The sequence below is a fragment of the Ammospiza nelsoni genome, chromosome Z (genome assembly GCF_027579445.1).
Source record: "Ammospiza nelsoni isolate bAmmNel1 chromosome Z, bAmmNel1.pri, whole genome shotgun sequence".
Classification (NCBI taxonomy): Eukaryota; Metazoa; Chordata; class Aves; order Passeriformes; family Passerellidae; genus Ammospiza; species Ammospiza nelsoni.
Window position 1 is genome coordinate 922461 of NC_080669.1, and position 27550 is coordinate 950010.

Genomic DNA, 27550 nt, shown 5'->3' on the forward strand with positions numbered 1-27550 from the left:
TCCTGGAGGGAGGATTGGCTGTGGGAGAGATAAAGAGAACTGCCCCATGGACAGCAGAGAACTGCCCCAGCTCTGGCAGGTGGGAATGGAATACACACCCCCATTTCCAACCTAAGACCTTTTCTCAGCTGGTTTTGGTAAGGTCTTCCTTCAATCTGAGCTTCTAAAAAGCAGCCTGACACAGGGGTGATGAACACCTTTGATTTGCTGTGAAAAACCATTAGTGCTGCCTGTTCTCCTCAAAATTCTGTCATTGCATTTGAGTCACCAGGGAAGTGTGTTTCTCAAAAACAGAGATGGTGTATAAATTTCAAAATTGTCCATCAACAAACATAGTGGTAAGCATTTTTATGTCTAAGGAGAGCCCATCTAGACACCTATTTTGATTCAAGAAGAAGGTTTATTCGTGTACTGATTTATATATGATTTTCATACAGATCAAAACCACCTGAGTCCTAGCGTGAAAGTAATACCATATCACATCACAAATGAAGTAAGAAAATGGGCTAAATTCTTTTTTCCACCAAAAATGAATGCTAACAAACCATTATAAATAATTGCTGAGCATTCTGACAGTGTGCAGGAACTGTCAATGTTGTGAATAAACAAAAAGGGTATTTAAATTTTTTTAAATGTCAGGGATACGTTGTTGGGGTTTTATGAAATTGCTTTTTACTTGAAACATAATAGACAAACTTTGTCATAATCTATTTGTGGAAAGAAGTTGAATGCAAAAAAAAAAAACCAAACAAAACAAAACCCCTGAACTTCCATCTAACCAGAGCTAAATCAAGGCTATTTGTGTTTTGTTTATGCACACAAACAAGAACATACGTCTCTCATAGTTCTCAATTCAGGTCCTATCCTCTATTAATTTAGAGAGAAATAGCTGATTAGAGGAATATCAGCATGGAATGTCATGCATTTCCAAAGTTGCTATCATTGCTGGCAACATCTCCAGATGAATCATCATCATAATGAGGAGAAATTGCTTAAAAAATAAGAATTCTGACTTATTTTGTGCCAGATTAACATTTTTGAAAGGACAAAAATATGCAAATAAAAATCTCAAAATACAGTATGAGCTACAACTTGCTGTCTTACAGACTGACATGGTTGGAGAATTTTTTACAAAACAGATTTTCGGGAAATTATTGTTGTTCCATTGATATGTAAAATTACTGGAGTAATTTCCTGGCACAGATAGACCATTTAAGAATGCTACTAAGTCCATTCTTAGCCTAAATTATAATAATTTAAAAAATCATCTGATACCATGATTGGTGCTAAGGGCTTCTTTGAACTATTTCAAGGTCAAATAGGGGAAATATAAGTACTTCTATTAAATGTGTTTCTCACTGCTTTTAGGTAATGATTTGAGAAAATCATACTGTGAATTACTGCAGCTGCACTTTCCAAATAATCCTAAAATCCTGAATTGAAACCTGCATAAAACTGCATAGATGATATTTTAAATTTAAAACTATAGATGTAATCTAAACCTGAAGAGGCCTGTGATTATCAGGTTTGAGCAACCCTGTATCAGTCATTGGTTTGAAATGAAATGTTCCACAGCCTGAAGGCGACATGTATTCTTGAAGTCAGGATAAATGTGTGAGATAATTTCTGGAATTCCTTTTTACTGATGAAAGGAGATTGTCCATATATTAGAAAAAAATTATAATTATATATGTGTACATATATATTTATATATATACGTATTAATGAAAGTAGAAAGTGTAATGAAGACAAGAGCCCTGTAGGGTTTGGTAGAGGTCCAACCCCTTCGCCAGCTCTGTTCCCTTCTTTGGGCTCATCTAAACTACATAAAACTGCACTTAAAAGTCCCTCCTAATTCCCAGCCTCAAACATTTATACAAGGGTTTGCAGGGAGCAGCTTGGACAGCTTCCTCACAGCTGCGTTTCGCAAGGAGCACCACTTGAATTTGTTTTTACAAATGTGTTTCTGGAAGCTTTTATATTCCCTTATAGTCTTTTGCACAGAGGTAGAGGTTAAGGTATTACCATACCCCTTGGAGTATAAAGCCTTCTGACTTTCTTGTGGTCTTGATTTCTTAAGCTTACACTCTTTCAGGAAACACTAGAAATAATGAGTTTTGTTCCCTTTCAAAGGAGCTTCAAAGGAAATATCACTTCCAACTCAAAGTACTTAATCATGTGGAAAAGAAAAGGTTTCTGAACTGAATACCCTGAGAGGCAAAGGCTAGAGAAGCATGTCGACTCTAATTCTTGCATCACTGCTTTTCATTTGAGAAAATACCTTGTCCTAATCAGCCCATACCCTGCAAAAGCTGTGCTTTGAGCTTATAGGGATATGAAAAGTGTTTTGACTTTAACAGTTTTCAACGTTTATTTCCACAGTGCATTGATAATATAAGGTGCAATGGATTAATGACAATAGTGTTTGAAGAAAACTCCAAAGTCACAGTGCCACATATGATCAAGTAAGTGCAACAGAGAACAAAATAGATTGTTGTGTTTCTTCAATAAAAATTTTAACAAGAGAAAGCATATGTTTAGAGAATGCAAACCTTTAATTTCTTTTTTCTCACATTTTTGTTGAATGGAACTGATTCTATATTCCAAAGCATATATTTTCAAACTCCTTTCTTGGAGTTGTAGGGATCACTCAGAGTGGTAAATTCTCAATTCACAGTGTTGGATCACAACTCAGATTTTTCTAGGTTTTCAGTAGCTGGCTTCAGTTACGCCTCCGATGAATGATTTTGTTCTCAGCTTTTCCTTGTCATCTCATATTTTTATTGGATATTTTTACAAAGTCATCAGAATTTATGTGACTGCAGGCAAGTACCATTTTCAAAGGTATTTTGTTATAATAGCCAAAGTTTTTGTTCTCTGTATTTCTGTTATTTCTGTTAAAAAATTACTTTCTCTCATGATTTTAACTGATCACATCAAAGTAGCATCATTGTTTATAAGGCTGCTTCCTTTATCTTTGGTTTCTCTCAGTTATTTATTGTAATAAGTGTTTTTTGTTTCTAGTGAGATATTTTCAGTACATGATTCCAGATTTTTAACACAGCTTGGATCTTCTGCATACCTCAATTTACATGAGTTTTACTTTTTAGAATCCAATGAATATATAAGTGAATGGAACATAGGGATAGACATAAAGCTATTACTTTTTTCACTATTATCTGTCACATCTCTTGGTTTTTCAAATGCCTCTTCTGTAGTTGTTTCCTCTCCTCTGTGCTTAGAAATGGGAGAGAGAAAGCATCTGGGAATGCACTGTTAGGGCACACACCTTTGATCCCTGGGAATAAGGCATTTTATTGTCCTCAGATTTATTCCAGGAACTCTCCAGTGTGTAAAAACTTCTGTTACCTGCTGAGTTTTAAAAGTACATTTGTCCCCTTTCAAAGTACAGCAGGACCTCAGTCCCCATGCCAACAGAAAGGAATATTAATTCTGAAGAACATACAGGACTTTCACAACAAACACAAATTTGGTGTTCTCCTTCTTAAATTTGACTTGCCTGATTTGCAGCACAGTCTGACTTTCAGAGTCAGATGTCATTGGATGATATAAACAAAAAATTGCCACTTTTTGGAGGGCCTAGTTTAAGAAACAAGATTTTGTGGTTGTTGGTTCTTTTATGTAATACAGTGTAGAACTGTGTGGAATATCCTGATCTTTCTTGTGAGAAAATCTAATAATTTATAACAAAATAGGCAGAGAGAGATGGGGTGTATTGAAAGATGCTTTACTTAGTATTCATCCTGTATATTTACAAACTAGACAAAACAGAATTTGAGGGGAAACCCCTCTCCTATGGGTAGGGTTATGTAAATGATTCTCTTTTTATATTTCCAAGCAGAAATTTATTGTTTTTTGATTTTGGTTTTTTAACTAAAATGAAGTTTTTTCTTGGTTTCTGCTTCGAAATTTGAAATGTTTTGTGCTGTTCCCTCTTCTCTTAAAATCAAAAGTAATTCTTGGAGCTGAAGGCAGGTGTTAATTTGCAGGTAGGCCTTAAACCTAACTAAGGGGTTAATTTTTAAGATCCATTACTTTATTTTAGAAAAAGTTTGATCCCAGCAGAAAACGTTGCAATCAAGTATTCCAAACTGAGATTTTAGTAATATTGACCTATGGGCCACAATGGCCTGAAAGAGACAAGAGAGGACAATTCTGCCACCTGTTCCATTTCAGAAATGTAAGCATGATTAGCAGTTTCTTGGGCTTTGAGGTGCAAAGCATTTGCCAAAAATAAAATTTAAGTTCCCTTAGTTATGGAAGCATTTGTCACCACAAATTAAAAGTTTTCCTGCATTGATGAAACACAATAGTGCATAAATTTTTGCTTCTTTTGTGTTGACAGGAACAGCTAAAGGGGTACCACTCCTTTGATGCCTTGAAAAGCTGCCTAGAACAGAGGCTAGACAGTGTTAAAGGAATAAAGGAGGGATTTATTAAAAGGCCTTCAAAAGACACAACTAGGGCAGTACAAGAGCCTAGCTGTGGCTACACCCAAGATGGACTCTGAGTCACCAGTTTTCACACTTTGATGAGCTTTGTTTCATTTCCATATTGGGGGTCATTGTCCAATTCCAGCTCCAGGTTGTGCAGTCCCACCCTCCCAGGTTGCTCCCCTCCATTCCCTGTTGTTTGCACTTTTTGGGGCTGGAGCTGCAGTGGTGTCCTTGGTTCTGGGGCTGGACAAGGATTGTTCTGTGTGACTGAGCTGTGAGGAGAACAGCTGACACTTTATATGGATGACTCCTCTCCTCTTGATGAACTGAGAATTGATTATCTAAAGGGTGGTGGTAGACCGAGAGTTGGTGATCTGAAAGATGGATGTACTAGAAATTTGGTGGGGGGGGAGGAAATGTTTTTGGAAGGTTTTCATGTTTTCCTGTGTGTTTCTTGTTACATATAGTTGTAGTTTAGTTAATAAAGTTTTCCTTCCTTTATTTCTAAGTAGAGGCCTGCTTTGCTTATTCCTGGTCACATCTCACAGCAGACACCAGAGAGAGTGTATTTTCATAAGAGCACTGGCATTGAGCCAGCGTCAAACCACGACAATGGAGTTCAGAGTTATGTACCAGTGCAGTACAGAATCTAGAAAATATGAAAGCTCAAACTGAAGGCATCATCTTAGCCATGATGACTCCTTGGTAAAGTGTTTTAAATTTGACTTTTGCGTAGATCCGACGCCCGTCTTCACAGAGATGACATTGATATTTGCTTCAGCAAAACGCTGAATTCCTGCAAAGTGCCCCAGATCCGCTATGCGAGCGTGGAGCGCCTCCTGGAGCGGCTGACGGACCTGCGGTTCCTGAGCATCGACTTCCTCAACACCTTCCTGCACACCTACCGCATCTTCACCACCGCCGCCGTGGTCCTGGAGAAGCTCTCTGACATCTACAGGCGCCCCTTCACCTCCATTCCTGTCAGGTGAGCCTGGGGTTGGCACCTTCCTGGCACTTCTCTGTCAGAGATTTCTGGGAGAGATGTCACAGCATCGGTCATTGTTCATTTTGTGGGCATTTTTCTCATTGCTGCTTTGTGCTTGTAAATAATCTAAGAGAAAGGTTCTCAGTGTGTAAACAGGACACCAGTTTTATGGAGGGTCTGTCTCAGCTATATGCCCAAGCTTTGAGGATGAAGTGTCACACAGATTTTGCAGTGCTATGCAGATTTGTTTAAAATTGAAGCGTTTTTACTTAAATCTGTTCAGTGTTTGCTACCATGTGTCACATTCACATTCTCTGGAAAAATCCCTTTGCCCAGGATTTTTCTCCTGGGAAGCTGAGAAGCCTCAGAGAAAAATGAAAACAAATATCTCATTTGCTTCTCCTGTGTTTTGCCTCTTTGGAATGTGTTTGGAGATTGTTTATCCAACAGGTAACTGTTTCATTGGATTCTGCTGTGAGTTGTTTTCACTCTTTGGCCAATCAGTGCCAAGCTGTGTCGGGACTCTGGAGAGAGTCATGGGTTTTCATTATTATCTTTTTAGCATTCTGTAAGTATCCTTTCTGTATTCTTTGGTATACTTACATAGTACAGTATTCTTTAGTATGAAAAAATAATAATAATAAATTAGCCTTCTCAGAACATGAAGTCAGATTGATCATTCCTTCCTTCATTGGGGCACCCCACAAATACAATAACCGTGTTGCTCTTTTTGTGTCTCTGCCTCTCAGGTCCTTGGAGCTGTTCTTTGCCACCAGTCAAAACAACAGAGGGGAGTACCTGGCTGACGGGAAGTCGCCACACCTGTGCCGCAAGTTTTCCTCTCCTCCTCCCCTGTCCCTCTCCAGGACCTCCTCGCCTGCCAGGACCCGCAAGCTCTCCCTGACCTCCCCGCTGAACTCCAGGATCGGCGCCCTGGACCTCTCAGCCTCGTCTGTGGCCAGCAGCCCTACCTCAAGCTACAGCCCGGCCACGTCGCCGCCGCCCACGGGCAGCAAGGCGCCGCTGGACCTGAGCCGGGGGCTGCCGTCCCCCGAGCAGAGCCCGGGCTCGGCCGAGGACGGCCTGGAGAACCCGCGCCTGGACCTCTGCAACAAGCTGAGGAGGAGCATCCGCAGAGGTATTCCATGCCCACCAGCGTGCTGCTGGCTGCTTGGTAACAATGCATGTGGGCGTTTGCATAACTCCCTGCCCTTTGCCCAGGCCTCTGGCAGCAGGCAGCAGCTTTATGGAGGTGCCCAGCACCCCAAACCCCACTCTTGTTTACAAGTGCTGTAATAATGGCTGATTCGGTCTATTAGAGAATAAATTATTTATTTATTTGTTAGACAAAAAACTAACAGATATAAGACTTTTAACAAACTAATATTACACAGGAGTAAGGACAAAAGCAAAACTACTAATAGATATATACAGCATGAGGTTGAAAGGACCTATAAATGTTACAGCTAGTGAAGAAATAATAGAACTTAGCATTCAATGGCTCTTAACCATCCAGTTGTTAGTGTGGCACACATGGAGATCCTTTCCCTCAATCCCCAGGGAAGCATCCATGGAATCTGTGTCCAAACTCCAGAGAAAAGTCTCAAACACTTTCAGGTGTAGGAGGCTTCTGCCTCTGTGGTAACTCGTGTGTCTTTTACAGTTTGTAACACAGTCAGGAACATTTCTTTTATCTCTTCCCACATCTGCTCTCCAGACTGAGATGTTGATTGTTAGCTGGGGCCTGAGCCCTTTTGGTGCTGGAGATGATCCCTTTTGGGCCTTGGAGCCTGGGTTATCTCTTCACAGCTGCCCCCACTGTCTGTGGTAGAGAGGGGAGGACACTCCTGGCACACTGCTGCTCCTCTGGCCGAGGTTCTGCTGAGCTCTGTTCCCAGCCCTTTGCTGCTCCTTCCCAGGAGCAGCAGCATAGCAAAGCCACAGGATCACAGAATGGTCTGGGCGGCAAGAGACCTTAAGGCTCATCTCATTCTAACCCACAGCACCTTGTCTGTTTTCACTTCAGTGCAGTGTAAGGAGAAAGGCAGAAGAGAATATTTGATGTCAGTTGTGTTTGCTGAGGTGAGAGATTTTTGAGTTGTACCGCGTACTGCAGGAAGTGAAATATTAAGTTAAAAAGAAAGACCTAACAGCTTTAACATGTTTGCATAGAGGGCTGGTTTTCCAGGGAGATTCCATCTGTAATCCAAATAAATAATGCCTTTGATGTTCTCGGTACATTGGTGACATTTGTTCCAGGTGGTGTGAATGTCACCTGGTTATCCCTCCAGAAGGTACAAGTCTAAAATAGATTAATTGCTCCTGAGCAAATGCCTGTTTTCTCTAGGGATTCTGTAAGGCACCTTGAAATAGGTTTTACTTCCAGAGGGCTCAAGCTGGTTGATAAAAGCCTCAGTGTGGGTGTCTAGGGTTGGGAGCATTGTAGTTATAGATGGCAAAGCAAGGAAGTAGCTCCAGTCTCATAGGAAACATAAGTGGACATTATTTCTCCTTTGGGGACAGACAAATGATCTTCTTAATTGGAATAGAAGTTTGCAGTAATCTTTTTTTATTGTTGTAACACTAAACAGAAATGATGCAATTTAAAAATGCTTTTATTATTCCTAAAATTAATATTTAAAAATGGTTGTACATGGCTGGGCTTACAATCTGAGGAATTTGATCTGTAAATCTGAGCAAAATGTAGCTCAATTTTAGTTGGCAGTACTATAATAACAAAAAATTAAAGAGAGGAAAAAAGAAAAGGATTACCAAATACAAAGTAAGACAAATGTGTTTGAAAAGTTATGTCTGCTCCCTGCTGAATGAATTAGCAGTGCCCTCCTAATAAATTAGATGTTTTATTGTGCCAGGGGATTGTTTTTTACAGAATGCTGCCTATTGTTTAACAACAACAAAAAAAATCCCATTTTAACAGGGAAGTTATCCACTGTGGCATTCTAGGAGCCTGCTGATGAAAAGCAGGGGCTGGAGTCATTAGAGTAACGTTGGGTTTTGGACCATGGGATGGTCTATACAACACCTGATCTGCTGACACCCGATGGGATGCACCTCTCAGACGGAAGAGAGTTTCTAGCATATGAACTAGGAGGATTCATCAATAGAGCTTTAAACTAGTTTGGAAGGGGGAAGGGACAAAACCAGATCGTGAGAGGCAGTGGGGTGACGCACTTGAGGAACTGAGGGCTGGTGGGAGGTGTTGGCTACCACAGACCAGAGCTGAAGAGTTTCTGCTCCAACACACACAGCATGAAGGCCAAACGAGAGGAGCATGGATCCTTGGCCCAGTCCCAGTGATTTGACATCACTAGCGTAAGTGAAACTTTACCAGGATGAGTCCTGTGATTGAGGTGCTCTATTGAACAGTTACAGACTCTTCAGGAAGAATAGGCAGGGCAGATGAGGCAGAGGGAGGCACTGTATGTAACAGAAGGGTTAGAATGTAGGGAGGTCACAGCTGAGAGCCTCTGGGTAGGAATCAAGGGGCAGTGAAAGGATGCAGATGTCTCTGTGGGAGTCTACTAGAGATCTCCCAGTCCGCACTGTTGCCTTTTTCCCAATCTGGAAATGGAACTTGAAATAATTTTAGAAAGAAGGCAATATAAGAGTGGAGCTTCATTTGAAGGCCTTCAGAGGCAGTTATAGAAAAATGTCCACAAAAAACCAGCCCCACAGGGGTGAGTACCTTTTATAGGTGTTAAGAATTGGTAAAATTGATAAAAATCACCAATTAGGAGTACAAATGGTGATGTAACTCTCTCCCAGGTTAAATCCCTTCTTTAGAGTCTAAGATTACTAAAACACCTGGATGCCAACTTCATGTACAAGTACTAGGAGGGCTGACTAGGAAAGGTGCCCTCCTTGACTGGTTGCTTGTTAATTGAGAGGGTTGTATGAATTACATGATTGGTGGCTATCTTGCTACAGCAGCCACAAAGTGATTTAGATTAAAATCTCTTTTGCTAGGAGGAAAAGTGTCAGAAAATTTTCACCCTTGGACATGAGTAGAGCAGACTTTAGGCTGCTCAGGGAAATAGTGATCAAGATCCCTGGGAAAATTCTTCTGAAGGTGCTGGGGTCCATTAGTGTGGGTCACTTTTTAGGTATCACCTACGGGCACGGGAAGCAGCAATTCCAAAATGTTGAAAGTCAAACAGGTGCGACAGGAGGCTGGCTTGGCTGAACAGGGATCTTCTTTTGGAGGTAAAGCAGAAAAGGAAGGTGTGTGCTCAGCCAGAGAAGGCTGGGTGACATGGCAGGACCACAGAGATGGTGCTCTGCAGGAAGAAAATGTTTGCAGCCAAAGCGTAACTGGAGACAAAACTTGCCAGAACGGTGGGTGGCCATAAAAAGAGGATTTTAAAATACATTGGCAAAAAACAGTGAAGAAGTCACACTGGCCTATTCCAGAATGAGGGTGGTCGACTCACAAATAGAGGACTTGACAAGACAGGGATATGTATTGTTTTTCTTACCTCTCTTCAGCATGGGCTAAGGGAGTCCCAGTGCCCTGAGCTGAATGACCATGGTTTGAGAATGATAAACTCACAGTTAATCCTGAAGTTGTAGGGATCTGCTGCACCAGCTGCATCCCTATAAATCTATGGAGCCTGATGGGATTCATCTGAGACTACTCAAAGAGCTGGCTGATGTAATTGTGAGGCTTCTCTCGATATTTGAACAGTCTTGGATGTCTGGAGAGGCCCCAGCTGAGTGGATGCTGGTAAACATTGTCCCAATTTTCAAAAAGCGCAGGAAGGGTGACCTTGGAAACTGCAGGGCCATCAGTCTCACTTCAGCACCTGGTAAGGTCATGGAGAAAATTACCCTGGGAGGTATTGGAAAACACCTTGAGGCATCATGTCACAGAAAAGTGGACAAAACCTCCCTAGCAGCAGTGCAGCACTGAGCAGCAGCCACTCCTCATTCAGCTGGAGGCACAAGGGGCTGTCCCCTCTCAGATACTGTGTGTGCATGCTGAGCACAGAAAAGGCTCCTGTTCCCAGGCTGTGTTGTACAGGTGTGCTCACAGGTTCTCCCAGAACAGACATAGATAGGATAATCATTCCCCCAAAGTCATCAACCCCTTTTCACATGAGTTTGTCTGTCTCAGGGGTCCGAACAATGGTCTCTGGTGGTAGGCCCTGAAGTGACAATTGACCACCCCATGAGTTCAGTGTTACTTTCCCAAATATGGAGCTGAGTTAGTCTAACTAATGTAACTGGTTATTTTAGAGATGAAAGTTTATTCTGCTGCTCCTCTTCTTGGTTGATGTTTAACGTGATCCCCATTATGCAGTTCCACAGGCCAGTGATTTCACAAAATAATCATTGTCTTTTCCCTACCAGCTGAGCAAACAGGTATTCATCTGGCAACAATAGGTCAGCATGGCTTCACAAGGGGGAGGTCCTGCTGGTCACACCTGAGTTCCTTCTATGACAGGGTGACACACCTGGGTGACTTAGGAGAGGCAGTAATGTGATCTTTCTGGACTGCATCAAAGCTTTGGATACAGTCTCTCCCAGGATCCATCTGGACAAAGTGTTCAGCCCACAGGTGGATAAAACCAGCGTGGGCAATGGGCTCCTGAGGCAGGCACAGAGCATGGTGGTGGCTGGCACTGGTCACTGCTGGGGTTCCAGGGTTCTGTCCTCAGCCCCTGCTCTTCAACATCTGCATTAGCAACCTGGACACAGGACTCTAAGGAGTACTAAGTAAGTTTACTGATGACCCTAAATTGGGAAGATCTGTCAACTCCCTTGAGGGCAGAGAGGCCCTGCAGAGGGAGCTCAGCAAATGAGGGGTGGGAATTCACCAAGTGTGCCGGGTTTAACAAGGGATTCTGCACCTGGGATGGGCACCCCTGGCTGTGTGGATGCCCTGGGGAACAAGGGCTGGAGAGCAGCTGAGGGGTGGGACCTGGGGATCCTGGTCCATGTCCAGTTTGATCTGAGTCAGCGGTGGCCCGGAGCCAGGAGGGACATCCCTGCCCTGGGGGGTACCAGGCCCAGCATCACTCGCTGGGGCAGCCTCACCTCGACCCTTGGGGACAGTTTGGGGCATGTCAGAACGAGATGGAGCTGTTAGAGAGTGCCCAAAAGACAGACATGGGGATGGTAAAGGGTCTGGAGGGGCCACACGAGGAGCAGCTGAGGGTGCTTGGTGTGTTCAGCTGGAGCAGAGGAGATGAGGCAGAGCTCAGCAGGGGCTGCAGCTCCTTCCAAGGGACAGCTCCCATCTCTGCTCCCTGTGACAGGGACAGGAGCCAGGAGCTGGGACAGGGCAGGTCAGGCTGGAGATCAGGAAAGGTTCTGCTCCCCCAGAGGGTAACTGCTGGCACTGTCCAGGCTCCCCAGGGAATGGGCACGGCCCCGGGGCTGCCAGAGCTCCAGCAGAGCTTGGACAGTGCTCCAGGGATGCCCAGGGTGGGCTCTGGGCAGGGCACGGGTGGCACTGGGTGACCCTTGGGTCCCTTCCAGCTCAGGGCATCCTGTGGTTCTATGATATTTGCTCATGCTTTATGCTTTCAAAAAATACTGGTTAACTGTTGTGCATAATCATGGAGATTACATAAGCAGTATGCTGGATGTTTTTACATTAATTGCACCACAGAATATTTGTGTGTATATATATATATATATATAGAGAGAGAGAGAGAGAGAGAGAGATTGTTTTTTCTATGCAAAGTTGTGCAAATTCTTCTTGTGCACTACTTTAGCCACCAATGTGGCTAAAAACCAATGTGATGATAGCACAGCACATCCCAAAATACAGGCCATGTATTGCAATTAATCACAGACAGGTAACTGCTGTCTTAGCTGTAACATTTTTCTCTAGACATTGTAAAGTGAACTGGTAAAGAGCAGGTTGTTCTGCCCAAGTGTAGGCAGTGGGCACTGTTGGGGAGTTATTCACATTTCTCATTGTGGTCTGTCAAAGCTGGAAGCATTACCTGGGCAGCACGAGGAGCATTTGGAAATGGCCAGAGGCCCATATAAATGATAAATTGCTGTCAGTGCAGTCTCCCACCCCTTTGGGCATCTCCTGCTGAACAGCTTGTGCTCAGTCTGGAGGAATTTGCAGGTAGAGGGTTCTGTCCTGCAGTAGCTCTGTCCAGCTACATGCAGAATGTTGATGAAAATGAGGAACTTTAAAAAGAAATCTCATAAGGGGGATGAAAATGGGTAGTCCTGTTGCTCTGATACTGCCAGAGTTCCAAAAAAACATCTCTGGCTTACTGTAAGTCCAGCACAACTGCACAAATTCTGTTTCTGAGGACATATTATTATGGTGATTGCTGTTCTCTATGACTGTTGTCCATTTACAGGCTGGGATTTTCACCTTCTTTCCCTACCTTCAAAGTTGTTTGCTTTCAGAGTTTCTGTTTTCCAAGCTTTTGTTTATATTTAGCCCTATATACACACAATGCTTGTGCTGCAGGCAGAGCTGTCATTCACATCAAATGCAGGATGTATTTTGTCAGCTTGTTTTCCCTCAGTTTGGAAGTACTGTTTATCCCATTCCTCTTTTTATTCTTCTGATAAAAGAACTCCACTGTAGACTAGTCTGCTCTCCAGTGCTGTTTAGCAATTCTATTGGTCAGATTTTGATTACCCTTTGTTATTGAACAAGGATTATCTTCCCTAGGTCATAGAATATCTGTGAGTTCAAGTACCCTTGTTGTGTGTGCATGTCACTGCATATTCTCCTGATTGAAAGTGCAGTTTCGTCCAACGCACTTTAAAACTGACAATTTGCTGGTTTTCACCAACTTGTTTATTTATTTGTTTTTGCTGTTTTCACCGAGTTGTTTTTTTATTTATTTATTTGTTTGTTTGTTATGAGCTTTTGTGTCAGCGGTACAAGACTTTCCCACTCCTTTAACTCCATCCAGAGGATAATTATTGCTGAGTTAATGGCAAAATCGCACGGCAAATTACAGGCGCGGTACTGTTTGAAACAACAGCAAACCAAATTACGGCCGATCATCTGCACTGACATTTATTCTCTTTTAAAGCAGCAGTTCTGGAAACTGTGTCAGTGGACAGGACCATTCCTGAGAGCGCCTCAGTGGTGGACACTGCAGAGCTGTCCCCGTGCAGGTCCCCTTCGACGCCGCGTCACCTGCGCTACCGGCAGCCGGGAGGTGAGAGCACTTCCAACGGAGCTTGAGCGCTGTGCCCGTGGTCTGTGCAGGGCAGCAGAAAGCACTAATAACGTCCCAATCATCTGGCTTGCTTGTATTTTTCTTGTTTCTCAGGTATTAAAAATAAAAGAGCCATTAAAATGTGAAGTGCGCCTGTTAAATTTGAGCAGCAATAATGAGGCATGGAAGCACGTTGAGGCTTCAGTATGATTCAGTGTTCTGAAATAGCTCAAGCAGGATGTGCCCAAGTTCAAGACTAATATTGAATCAGTCCTGTTCTCACAGAACTCTCAAGACTCTGACATATTTTTTTCAGCTGATGAGGGGACATATTTTGGGCACCATCTGTAATCATGAAACACACAGCACCCATTGTTGTCAATGGGAAGGGACTGCGTCTGTTTCTTTGTGTGATGCTGAACATTTACAGATGGTCTCACATTATTCATTCCAAAATTTGAAAAGGCTGCTCAGTTGAAGAGGAAAAAGAGAGCTGGATCTCCTCAAATAACTCTCACGTGGCTCTTTGAAATCATTAGCAGGGCTGTGAGCTGCGTCCATGAAGACTTAAAATGCTAACAGCTCCTGCAGGACAAGTTTCTGGGCAGGTGTTTCATGCCTGGGACTAAAACAGAAGCAGAGCAGAGCCTTCTCACCTGTTTCCAGGACACTTTAGATTCAAACCAATAGTAATTTTATGTGATTGGGCACATTTGTGGCAAGAAGGCAAGATCTGGGAGCTGGAAACTGTGGGCAGTGTCATCAGAATTCTAGTTAAAAGACAGTGTTCACAGCACTCCCTGTAGAGAAAGTTTGATAAAATCTGCAAAGCTCTGCTCATCCTGAGCAGTGACCAGGGAAAATATGTGAATCCAGTTATCAGAAGATGGTGAATATCCTTAATTCTCTGACATAACTTTTTGTTTAGGTTAATTTTCTATGCCATTGTTTTTTCTTTATATCTTTTTTCCTCCCCTCCTATTTGGTTAATATCTTGTTCCACCTCAGCAGTGTCTTAGATGTTTTTCCTATGGCAATATTAATTATACCAATGTGGAAATGTAAACCATATATATGATTAGGATACTTCTACTGTCTTTCACAGAAAATCATCTGACAGTTTAAATAAATACAATGTCCACAAAGTTACAAACATTACTGAAGATTCTAAGTCTTGTGGCTGGTTGATAAAATGTTTGTAGGAGTTAATTTTTTCCTGTCCTTTCCCTTTACAGTGCAGACTGCTGACAACAGCCACTGCTCGGTGTCTCCTGCTTCTGCTTTTGCCATTGCCACAGCAGCAGCCGGGCACGGGAGCCCACCAGGTGAGGGGTGTGCTGTGCAGGCAGGTGACACACAGGTGCTCAAGGGGTGAATGTTCCTCAAGAACAGACCTCTGTGTTCTCATGAGTGATGTTCTCATCTTATCCTGGGCTAGTGGAAGGCGTCCCTGCCCATGGCAGAGCTGGAACTGGGTATTTTTAAGGTAATTTCCAACCCTATTGGTCGATTTCTTAATATTTCTAATCCATCCTATTACTGGAAAATTAATATTTTACATGTACATGATGTGCTAAGCATCCAAATAATATCCTTCTTGTTTGGCTTTTTTTTTTTTTCACTTACAGATTAAGATTTCATTTCTTAAAATGAGGTTTTCTATGTCCAAAGGTGGTCAATATTACTTATTGCGAGTGTATACTGTATTTTTCTTTGGAAAGCAGCTACTAACTGAGGGTATTTAGTGCAACATAAAATACTTGATTTAAGTTATGAATGTGCTGCTTATCTTGCTGTGTACCCTTTGACATAATAATATCTTCCACTAACAGGGTCTTGTCATAGGTCATGTTGCACATAAACAGCAATTTTTTTAAAGTCTACAAAATCAATTTCCCTTTGGCTTGACAAATCCACAGTTCATTTTGAATATGTGTGACAAAGCACAATCCAGCTGTAAACTCATTCTTGCCTCTTTCCCACTGGAATGTCAAAAAATTGCTTTGAAGACCTCAGTCTCAAAATCACCCATGAAAATCTGTGTAAGACTGTAAATGGTTCCTATGGATCTCAGTGGATTTTGTATCCAGTATGTCTAGAGCTCTGGTCATTAATTGATGGGTGAGATGACACCAGGAGAAAATAATTTCTGCATGAGCATGCATCACTGCTGCTCTTAGCCTTGTGTACTTCCCATGATCTTTAGATTACAAGACAGCGATGTTCAGTGTTAGCAACTTTATCAGAGAATCATTTAGGCTGGAAAATCCCTCCCAGATCATCAGGTTCAGCCTGTGCCTGATCCCCACCTTGTGCCCAGCGCAGAGCTCTGAGTGCCACCTGCAGGGCTGGGCACTCCAAGCCCCCCCGGGCAGTGCCAAGGCAGCTCCCGAGCCCCCTTTCCATGGGGAAATTCCTGCTGTGCCCACCCTGAGCCGCCCTGGCCCAGCCTGAGGCCGTTCCCTCTGCTCCTGTCCCCGTTCCCCCCGGCTGTGCCCTCCTGGCAGGAGCTGTGCAGAGCCACAAGGGCCCCCTGAGCCTCCTTTGCTCCAGGCTGAGCCCCTTCCCGGCTCCCTCAGCCCCTCCTGGGGCTCCATTCCCTTCCCAGCTCCGTTCCCTGGACACTCTGCAGCCCCTCAGAGGGGCCCGAGCTGGACCCAGCCCTGGAGCCGGAGCCTGGGCAGGGCCAGCCCAGGGACAGTCACTGCCCTGTGCTCCTGGCACAGCCCTGGGCCCTCCTGGCCACCTGGCCCCCCCCGGCTGGTGTCCAGCCTGTCCCAGCTTCCCAGCCCCTCTGCCCAGCCTGGATTGCCAGGGGTTGTTGTCACCCAAGGGCAGGGCCTGGCACTTGCCCTTGCTGGCCCTCATAGCCATGGCTGTGGCCCACGGTCCAGCCTGTGCAGAGCCCTCAGTGCTGCAGAGCCCTCCTGCCCTCCAGCAGATCCACACTGCACCCACCCTGGTGTCACCCATGAACCTGCTGGCAGAGCACTAGGTCCCCTGGAACAGGTTTTGAACAGGATGGCCCAGCACTGCTCCCTGGGGACACTGCTGGTGACCAGCTGGGTCAGCACTGTCCCAGCACTGTCCCCACTGTCCCTGGGCCAGGCCACCAGCCAGTCCTTCTCCCAGAGCAGATGCCCCTCTGCAGGCCCCGGGATGCAGCTTTTCCAGGAGATGCAGTGGGAGTCCAGGTGACACATCCACACCTTCCCCTCACCTGCCAGGGAGATCACCTGGTCACAGGAGGAGAGCAGGTTGGAGCTGCCTTTCCTACACCCCTGCTGGCTGTGTGTGGGGATTTGTGAAGGAGTTTTGAATGAGTTAGAGATGAGACCTCTGAGTTTTTTAAGATGATGTGGTTTATTTTTCTTACCTTTTACATAGACAGGAAAGGTGAATTGTGCTCACATCCTCACCACACGGCTCAGAAAGTCACAAGACCTCTAGTTACAAGACATTTTAAGTATTTATTGACCAATAAAACACTGCCAACAAGGATATTTATGCTTTTGAACCAACCTTTAAATATTTTGTCTTATGGACACTTGCTACAGTGTACGTTTTCTTAGCCAATCATGTTAATGGCACACAAACCTACAGTGCTGCATTCTCATCTCCTTGTTTACCTCTGTAAGTACTTTTATTTTTTCTATATCTTAAACTCTAAAACTCTAAACTTTCCTTTACTTAGCTCAGTGAGTCTCTGCTTTAAACTATAAATCCTCATTCTCACTTCCAGCACCTGAGTTTGGGAGCCTTTTCCAAGGTCTCAGATCAAATCCTGGGTTTAATTCTAAGCTTTGGCTTACAGGCCCAAGGTTCTGAGAATTCCCTGCATTTCAGATTTCAACAGCTGGGTCTGGCTCTGTGTTTGTCCTGTATGTGTGATCACACTGTCTGGTGAACCTGGCAAACTTCTGTTTAGCAATTTTTATTTGAATGATGAATATTCTCTGCCTTTGGAATCAGACATTGCATGAAAACACTGACACAATTTGCTTTATGATTTAACCCAGTATATTTACAGATTGTTTAGAAAGCAAAGTAAGGATGGAAAATACTGGGGTTTTCCCACTAAGAACTAATTCAATTGAAAAATACTGCTTTTGTATCGTTAAAACCACTGCTTTTCAATATTCATAATACTGAAGTATGAGAGAAAATACAGTCTTCAATTATGCAGTCAGTAGAAGGAACATCAAAGCTTGGGAATGTTGAAAGGGAAAAACAACATTCCTAACATTTGTAAGTTCTTTTTCCTGTTGCAGTTTAACCGAGCTCTTCATTAAAGGTCATTCTCCCAAATGACGTAAAAAACAGAAGGTTGTGCAGGCACTTTGACACAAAAATGTGTGGTTTTGACTCTCAGAAGATTAAGTTAGAGTTATCCAGCGTCCACCTGAAATGAGTAGAAAAACTGAAGGTTGCAAACCAGACCTTATACCATGGAATCACCTGTTTTGTAACTTGGTGCAATTATTCATGGTAGAGACAGTACTGAACTTGCAACGTCACGAAGTTCAAATTTGGCTAAACCAAATTTTATTTATTTCCCCTGTGTGTTTTGTCGTGACTGTGAGATTTTTTTTTGAAGAGCGCCTTTTATTCCCCACTGGTTCCTGGAGTTGTTTGTTTTGTAGGCTGGACATGACCAGTCAGTGAATCAGTTCGGGGAGTGAATGACATTGGTGGGGCTTTTTTTTTCTGCTCAGTCATTCCTTGGCTTCCCTGCTGCAGACACTGTGACGTGTGTAATTTACAGTACTCCTACGTGGAGCTTGAGCAGAGTGGCAGATGAAATCCAGTGTTGGTTAATACCAAGTGATGCACACGAGGCAAAACAGTGTGAGCTCTGCACCTGGAAGGACTGGCTCAGGACTGAGGATGAGAACAGGTCCTTTCCTGAAGTGATCTGGGTGCTCAGCAGGAGCCAGAAAGGTGAAGAAAACATCAGGAATTGTATGGAAAGGAGCAGGAGAGACTACTATGGTACCACAGTACAAATGCAGAATTTGTACAGATATTGAAGGGTATGTACAGTCCTGATTGAGGTGAGAGAGTGAGAGCTGGAAAAGTTTGAGAGTTTGAAATCAGGGATGGGGTGAGGCATGAAATAACTTCTGTGCATGTGAAGTTTAGAGAAGAGAGGGCTGGAGAGTGGATGAGAACATTCTGTAAAAGGCTGGATGGGTAAAAGGGAAGGATAGCAGCAGTGGTGAAAACAGTGGTGCGGGTAAAGGGTTGGACTCAGTGCTCTAAGAGGTCCTTCCCAACCCTACCAATTCTACAATTCCAAGACTTTCTGCCTTTTCTGTTGCAAGATGTAGGCCATCAGATGGTTTTCATGGAGCCAGGTTTTAGAGTGCGCCGGAGTTTGTGGCTCTTTGGGCCATCAGTAGAAGCTCAGTGAGGTTCTGCTGAGGAACACCCCAAAGGGAACAGACTTACCTGGGTTCCAGAGTAGAAAGTTACCTGCAAGCAGGGGTTGTTTGAGGTTACCAGACTGGCACAGTAGAACAAGACCAGCAGCTGAAATCAGCTGGGCATCGTGGGGGAATATTAGGAGGTACAGGTGATCTGTGTGTCTTCTGTCCTCACTGCTCCCTGAAGTCTTCTGGCCATTTTGTGTTTTGCTGTTGTTTTTTAAATGTTATGTGTTAGTTTATTTCGTTATTTTATTTTGAGGATCTTTGGGGTTTACTGCTGATTGTTTTATTTTGTTTACCCAGGGTATGAGGCCTTAGCTCTTCTCCCATCTCCCAGTTCTGGCTGGGATGCACTGGGACAAACTGGGTAACAGACTCACAGCAAAGGCCTGTGCTCACACACTCCCTCAGAACCAGCCATGGAGGACATGCAATTATCTTCTGTGGAGAGTTCTGGCCACAGCATTTCAGCATGGCTGTCCCCATGCAATGATAACTTTATAAAGTGAGAAGTATGCAAAGCCCTGGACAGCCCTCACATGATGTACATTGGCTTAGACTTTCTTTAGATAAGCACCTAGGGGAGCACTGCCTGTGCTGGTCCTGAATTGTGAATGAAACCTTTCTCTGAATCAGGATGGTTCAGTTTCTCATGCCTTTCAGCAGGTGTTTTTTAACTTACTGATTTTATTGCTATTATTTCCACTTATTTTGCAGTTAACTGCTTTGATGATGTCAAGCAAGCTGTGCTGCTTTCCCTGTTGTTTAATTTATCTGCTTGGTTAAATATTAATCTCTACCTATCTTAAAAATATTCTTTCTGTTCTCTTCGAGAAAACTTGCATTTTAGTTGTTTATTTTAACAGCATGATAAAGATAAAAAGAAACATGAAGTGAAAGTACAGAGAGTTAAATAAGGCACCCCATGTGCACAGCTTGGGGCCTGTATGGATGATAATATTCACAGTAGGGATAAATAGAGTAGGTTCTGTCTTTTACATGTCATTTCTCATCTGAGGGATGTGAGGGATGGCTCATGGCTTGCTGGAGCTGAAGTGCTCTGTCACCATTAATTGGCTGTTGCACACCTTATTCTTTTCCCAATTTATAAAAATAGTACAGCCATACTAACAGATTCTAACATAGCAATGGACTTCAGCAGTTTCTTCTCCCTCTGTTTATATACCTCTATAAAACTGGTTCAGATTTCTGCTTTAATCAGTGACAAATCCACACAGAAGTTCTTTAGATCTGCTCCCACGTCTGCCTTATAATACGGAAACGTCCCTCCAGAGCTGTGAATGTGAGTGGTCTCATCCTACCAGGTATGCTGCTAATCCCTTGTTTTAGCTTTGCCATGGATAGTCGTGGAGCAGAGCTGCAGCTGCAGGGAGCCCCATCTCCTTGGGAGAGAATTCCTCCCTCTCCAAGTCTGTCACACAGCCAGTGTCAAAACAAGCAGAGAGACTGGAAACGTGGGAGAGGAACCTCCTGCCAAAATACTCACCAATCATCTCTAGTCTTGCTGCAGAAATCCTACAGATGTTACAGCAGTTAAGCAACAGCAGTGTAATCTACACAGCACCCACACAAACCCTGGCACTAGATAAAAACAATTTACATGGAGAATTATTTCTTCCACCTGTGGCTGCTGCAACTTGTGAATTTCCCTGGTTTATTTTTGTACAATTCTTTGAGACATGTTGTTGCTTTTTTTTTTTTTTCATTCCTTATCTTTTTATTTACATCTCTTCAGCGCAGAATCAGTGCACAGTGCCAGCATTAGTAAGATATCACGCGCTGATTCTTAAAGAAAAAACACCTTTTGGTGTTTCTTTACCAAAACTGCTCTCCCTGCAGGCCCTCATACTTGTTAACACTCACAAGGTATGAAGGTGCTTTCTGTGACCTGAGGAAATTTGATTTTAAAATATCCGAACAGTTCTATGGATGAAGCCAGCTTAACAAAATAATTCCATTTTTGTTAACAGTCAATAAAGTAAGAAGTATTTGCATAAACATAGGAAACATAGAGATTTCTTCTCTCCTGTGAATGAAAAGTCTTTAATTCCAAAACCAGTAATTTTATTTTGAAATGGTTCTATCAAACATGAGCTTCAAGGAGACTGTTCTGACAAAAACGTAAATTCAAGATGTAAACTAATCTAGGGCATTTTTTATTTAACAATTCTACCAGATAGGTTGAAAGAACTCTGAGAATTTTGTGTGTTCCTCAGCTCAAGCTGGAGGATGATCTCCCCACACGGACAGTTAATATTAGACAAGAAGCAAATTCTTCCACCAAACAAACGAGCTGTTCCCTAATGAACACAGCAGCTTTCTTTCAAAAGCTCTGGCACATGATTTTAGCTGGTACAATGTATTTCCAGCATGCCTCAAAGCTGCCTTCCTCCTCTTCCTCCTCCTCCTCCAGCCCACCGACCACACTGTGGGAAGGTCTCATTTCTCACCAGAACAAGGTGACATTGTGGGGCAGGCTGGCAGTGGGATGGGAGCTGTGGTTGGCACAAGGGCCTGGCTTCCTCAGTACAAGCATTTGTTTTTTTGAGGCACATGCGAGAGGCAGAGGGCAAAAAAGATGCAGGGGAAAAAAGAGTCTTTGGGGGAGTACCTCTGACAAATAATGATCTTCACATAGGAAAATCTGCCCTGGGCTAGTGAGAAGGACAGATAGGTTTAATCTCTCTAATTTTAGTGATTTAAAGGAGCGATTTAAATGACAGCTTGAAGCTGCTACACAAAAATGAATTGCATATATATGACCCCTTTCAATTAACTGACTGCACACATGTCAGGTGCTAAATTACCTTTGTCTTGAGTTACTTACTTCCTTCTCTTTTCACAAAGAAGAAACCTTAATCTAAATTGCCCTCAGTTTTAGGCCAGAAAAACTGATCTGACTGTTGACCAGACCATTTCTTGGCGTCCTCTGGTTTTGCACTGCTCTCACAGTCTGCCGGCAGAAGCGACCAGACCTTTCCAGCTGCAGCAGATTCTCACTGAAGCCAGTGCAAAACCCGCTCTGTTCGTTTGCTGCAGGGGCTGAGTGCCAGTGGTGTCGTCCTTCAGAGCAATGCAGAACACCTGGGCACTCCAAAGTGCCTGCTGGCACTGCTGCCAAGTGCTGCCACTGCCTGCTCTGCCCTTTGGACGAGGCTTTATTGCAGCCTGTGCGTTCTGGGCTGATGGACCTGCCTTCGTGTCACTGCCTAGGGAGGGATAGAGTTCCTTTCTGAATCTAAAACTGTGTAAAAAAGGTAGTTATAGGCTACATTTCACCGGTTTTTAGTGCAGTAGCTACGTGCATAACCCGTGCATCAGTGAAAGAGGAGGTGTACGAAGGGAAGTGTGTAATCCTTTTGCATTGTAAATGTCTGATTTATTTTGAGCTGGCTATTACTCTATTCTTGATCACGGCCTGGGGTGAAACATTGTAGGCCCTTTCAATAGTTTCTGGGATGTAGAGCTGCCAAACCGCAATTTTGGAGCAGCTGGGTGTGGTTGAAGATAAGCAGTGTGGAAATGCTTTTGTGAAAGTGTCAAATTCAGTAGCCACTGGAATGGGTGTGGAAAGTTCTCCTCTCTCAGAGGTGCTCTAGGAGTTTGTCAGCTGTAACATAACCCAACTGTAACAGCAATAGCAAGTAGAAATGTTGTAAATTACAGCTGTGGTTTCCAGAATGACAAATCTCTAGAAAGCCATATAAGCACTGAGGTTGAGCCAGATGAATCCTGCGAGCTCTCAGGCTGACACACTTTAGCCCTGCTTGATTGCTCTCACAATATTAAGAGGGCATGAAAATTAGCTGGAAGTAGTAATTCACATTCCATAAAGATCTAGAGTGGGTCTTGTGTGGGTCTTTCCATTCTGACAAATCAGGCACAGCCTGATTAAGGCTGTTTATTTTAAAACATCAAAATTATCATGAGAAAGTTTTGCAGAAGTTTTCAGGGAGAGCCGCTTGGCTTATTTTGGGTTGTGACCAGCGGAGCTGTTCTGCAGTCATTTGGACGACTTGCCAGCTCCCAGTGCGACAATATTTTTGTTTTGTTTGTTCTGGCAGAGGCACTAATTGGAGTAATGGAACGGCGGGGCTCGTGCCAAGTGATGGCAGGGAGCTCAGGCCTCGCGTGCGCTGGGAGGGGACGCGGCGGCTGCTCTGCTGCTGCCAGGTGCGCCCAGCCCTCACTCGGGGATGAGACCTGGAGGGGCAGCACAACGCGGGCAGGCACTCCCAGGGGGATCCTGCTGCAAAACTGTGTGCAAACACACTTGATGCTTTAAACAGATGCAGGGTTCCCTTGGCTGCCACTGTCTTGCACGCACAGACGTACGTATAGTTCTGCTTTCAAGGGTGTCAGCTGTCGTGTTCAGGGAGAATTTTCCTGATTCTGAGCACAGGAATAATAAAGTGGCATTACACCATCACGTTTCCTGAGATGGAGATTCTGGTGCACGCAGCTGAGTTACTATGGGATTTGGCAAAGATTAGAATTAAGTGAGGTTTTTAAGGGAAATATTTGCTTTCTTTTTTCCATTGTGAGAGGACAGGCTGGGAGAGATTTCCTTGCTGTGTTACGTGGAAGGCAAGCAAACAATATCTGATGTGATTTCGAGCTGGCTTCTACTTTGTGTGGCTGGCTGGGTTATCCAGCCCTGTGCTGTGCTAAATGCCTCAAATTGCATCAGTGGCTACATGCTGACCTTTGAAACGATATATATTTCTTCCTGAATTTGTCTGAAAGTATCCACGTCCAAAGCAAAACTGGAAAATGTGTGTCACTTTGTAGTTGATTCTCAGTGTGGTGTCACAAACATTGCTGGTTGTAATAGTAATTCTGCACTCCAGTAATAATCTGGGCTATAACATTTCAGTCCTCTACTGGGAAAGCTTTGTGGAACTTCCTTCTTCTGACTCCAGACATGAAAGAAAACAATTTTGGTGGTGATATCCCAAGAAAAAATTAAGATAAGGCTTTCTAAGCAGTTGGTAGAAGACTGTAATTTTATCTGTTCTTCCTCAGGTTATGGTGAAATTCCAGGTTTGAGTCTAGGGGCACCTCATCTGCTGTCAGAGAGACAGGATGCCATCAAATTGTGCCCTGCTTATCAATCCTGCTTGTGTTCTGACTCTCCCAGTGCCACTCTTCTGTCAGGAATTTAACATGTTTAATTCCCAGAAAATCAAGATGTAGGACCTGTTAACCTTCCCTGGTCCTTTACACAGGACAGCCAAGTCCTTTTCCTTGTCATTTTTGTGTAACTAATGGCTCTAGGCAGGAACTGGGGAAGCGAGCACTTGTTCCCTCTTGGGAGCACATTTTAATGAGTTTCCCAGACCCATTTCTGCAGATTCACAGAGGTTTGAGAGGCACTGAGGCCTGCACATTGAACTTCCTTGAAGTTCCCATCTCATTTAAAAAAAACTCTGTGTGGGAAATGTTCACTGTGTTACTCCACAGCTGACACTGTTCTCCACTAAAAATGGCTGTGTGACCAAAAAATGTCAGTTTAGCCCCGAGCAGTGTCCCTTTCTGAGGCTGCAGGGCTGTCACCAAAGCAGAGTGACCAGGGCTGTGCCTGATGTGGGCTCTGTGAGGGGTTGGGGTCATCAGGGGCTGTCCATGCCCTGGCAGGGGGGCAAATGGGACCCCTGTTCTGGGCTGCTTCATTCACAAATTTTAACTAAAATTTTTGCTTTGCAATTTTAGATAATTGGCTACACAGTTGATTCTTATTTGCATTTTGCTTAGACAATGGCTTGAAAATTAAAGTGTTGCATCAAAACTGATCCCTGCTCTGGGAATTAGGAAATAGGAGAGAATAATGAATTTTTTCCCCTGCCAGTTTGGCAGAAATTTAGGATCTCTTGCTTTTACTTATGTATTCCTTATTTTGATTTAATATCTTTCTCCTAGCTTGCTCTGAGGAGCTGGCTGCTCAGGAAATAAGTATTTTCACTGGACATTTCCTGAGTTACAGAGCTGAGAAACATTTGTTTCCTGACCTATTGGAGCAAGTCCTGAGCAGCTGCAGTGGTGTGGGGAGAGAAGTTTGGGGAGGATTTTTTATGCCTTTTTTCTTTCATTTCATTCCCCCTGCACCCAAGTGTTGCATGCGTAATTAATATTAGTTTAAGCTTCCAATATGACCCAGTCCTAAATGGTCTGAAAGCTGCTTGTGAGACAGACATGTTGTTCAGAGATTTTTTTTGGTGACTGGTGTGCATCCTGCCAGCTTTTGTTTTTCATGACAGTCAACTCTCTGTTCACAGATGGTCTGAAAAATGATACATTTGGCTCCTTGCAATTATCGCCTCCTTTCCATTTAACCTTTATTCCCACTGACATTATAAAAATATGAATAATCTCACAAACTACTTCCTTCAACTTTAATGAATAAAAGGTAAAAATTCCAAAAGCCATTTTATGTGATTTCCTCTTTTTATCTGTACATTGTCCCAACCTGTATTTCAACTTTTTTTCTTTGTGGTACCGAGCACTTTAAGCATCTGAAAGCTTCCTTTGAATAGTTCTTGAAAAGACTGTGAACATTATGCAATAAATATCTGCTGTACTTCTCTTCATATTGATGATAGAGCAAGTTAAAAGTGTAGATGAAGTGTCATTAAGGAAATCAAGAGCAAGGGATCATTTGAGATGCAGAAAAACATCAATAGGTAAAAATTGCTTATCTCCTCCTGGAAAGATAACCGATGAAGAAGGAACACAGACAAATGTATAAATGTATAAGAAATATCAGCTGCAGTGTTGCTATTCTTCTGTTCAAAGCAGATAATTCAAACATTATTGCAGTGAAAAAAAAGAAGTCTAAGGTGTACTAAAGGTTTTATATAATTGTATAGGGTTATATACAATATAATTGTTAAGGGCTGCTCAGAAAGGATCTTCTTTGTCAGTAGTTCCCTATAGATTTTTATGTAAGTCATAGGAAAAAAAAAAGTGCTGTCACATTGCACATTTTCCATGGTATTCAGAAACCTGAGAGCACAATTGGCAGCAGCAGCAGCCTTTGAAATTCAGGATCTGCTCCTTCCTACAGATACATCTATAAACAAAGGCGCAAGATTTGGCTGGTTTTATCTAAGGCTCCACCAGGAAAATTTGGCTTGTGGGTTTACCTATGGATGCACACAAAAACACTTCTTGTGTGCAAAAAAAAGTGATTTTGAAGATGTATACAAGTGGTTTTGGTTATGACATTGACCCTTTGTTGTCTCTCTTTGCTGGTGCTGAAAGAAGAAAAGGACAGAATGTTCTTGTATTGCTGCTGAGTTTTAGCTTAACCAAATACAGTGCATTTTTGTATTTTACTTTAAGATGAGCTACTGATTTTTAATAATAAATTGTGTCATTCATAACAGCAAGCATGTTTTCAATGTTTAGCAATTTCTAAATATATTTTTCTCAAGAGTGAGGTTGATGTGCTCTCCTGAGAGAATATTTCTATTAAAAAACCCAGAAATCTTAAGAGTGTTTGCTAATTATAGCTATAGCAGCAATCCTGTTTTTGAGGACTTTTGAAGGACAAATCTTCAAATTTGAATATTTCTGTGAGCTTAAAGGAATATTTTCATTCTTTGTGGTAGTCATGCTTTAAGCACATAATCTCAAAGATTATAATGATTCTCAGAGCAACCATAGTGTTATAATGAGGAGATAAAATACATTCTTGATCTTGAAGGTATTCTTTAGCCACTTACCTTTCTCTCCCAACCATTAAACTGAAATTATTTTGCTGGACGGATGTATTTTTAGACTTCTGGATTTAATCCAAGTTTACTGCATAATCTTGACACGACTGCTTTATCTCAATGCCGTGTTCTTTAAATTTCTCTGATTAGAAAAAGCCTTTCTAAATCAAGGGTCATTTAAAAATAGTTTACCAACCTTTCCCTTAAATATTTTGCAGAAATTAAACGCAGTCACTAGGTCTCTCTCTGTGTTACACTCTTGTACATCAGCTGGTCCATGTGAATCCCTGGGATTTACCTTACTAAGACCATAATCCCTTGACTTGATTTGGTAGTTAGATTGTATGTGTGGCAGAGGCTTTAGGCAGAAGAATCAAATACATACTTGGAATTATTTCTGACGTGGGTGGTTGCAACAGGGATTTTCAGTGGCATATTTCTTAGAACAAAATGATTTCATATGTTCCAAGGACCAGTGAAAGTGAAATTAAATGCCTGAAATGCCTTGGACTCTGGATTGCTCCTGGTTCCTAGCAGTCAGTTCTGGTGCTGATTTAGTTTGTAACCCTTTGTGGAACAAACTCAAAGCCTGGCATAGTGAATGATTAAATATTCCTCTCCTATGAACACAAGACTGCTGCTAAATGTTACAGTTTGTGCTCTCAAGCCTCAAATTGTTTATATAAAACCCCACAGAATGGTTAAGGTTTAGAAAAAAGTCTAAGATCATTCAATAATAATAATAATAATAAAAAAGGACTGTATTATTGAGCAA

The 27550-nt window shown here is 42.9% G+C and overlaps 1 protein-coding gene across 1 annotated transcript in view; it reads left to right on the forward strand.

Moving 5' to 3' along the window:
• Positions 1 to 27550, forward strand: part of RASGRF2 (Ras protein specific guanine nucleotide releasing factor 2) — a 122335-nt gene that overhangs the window by 63743 nt on the left and 31042 nt on the right. Inside the window, exons 13-17 of the mRNA XM_059492233.1 lie at positions 2383 to 2465; positions 5194 to 5442; positions 6192 to 6580; positions 13485 to 13610; positions 14846 to 14935. Coding sequence (XP_059348216.1) covers positions 2383 to 2465; positions 5194 to 5442; positions 6192 to 6580; positions 13485 to 13610; positions 14846 to 14935 — 937 coding nt within the window. The remainder of the gene's footprint in view (positions 1 to 2382; positions 2466 to 5193; positions 5443 to 6191; positions 6581 to 13484; positions 13611 to 14845; positions 14936 to 27550) is intronic.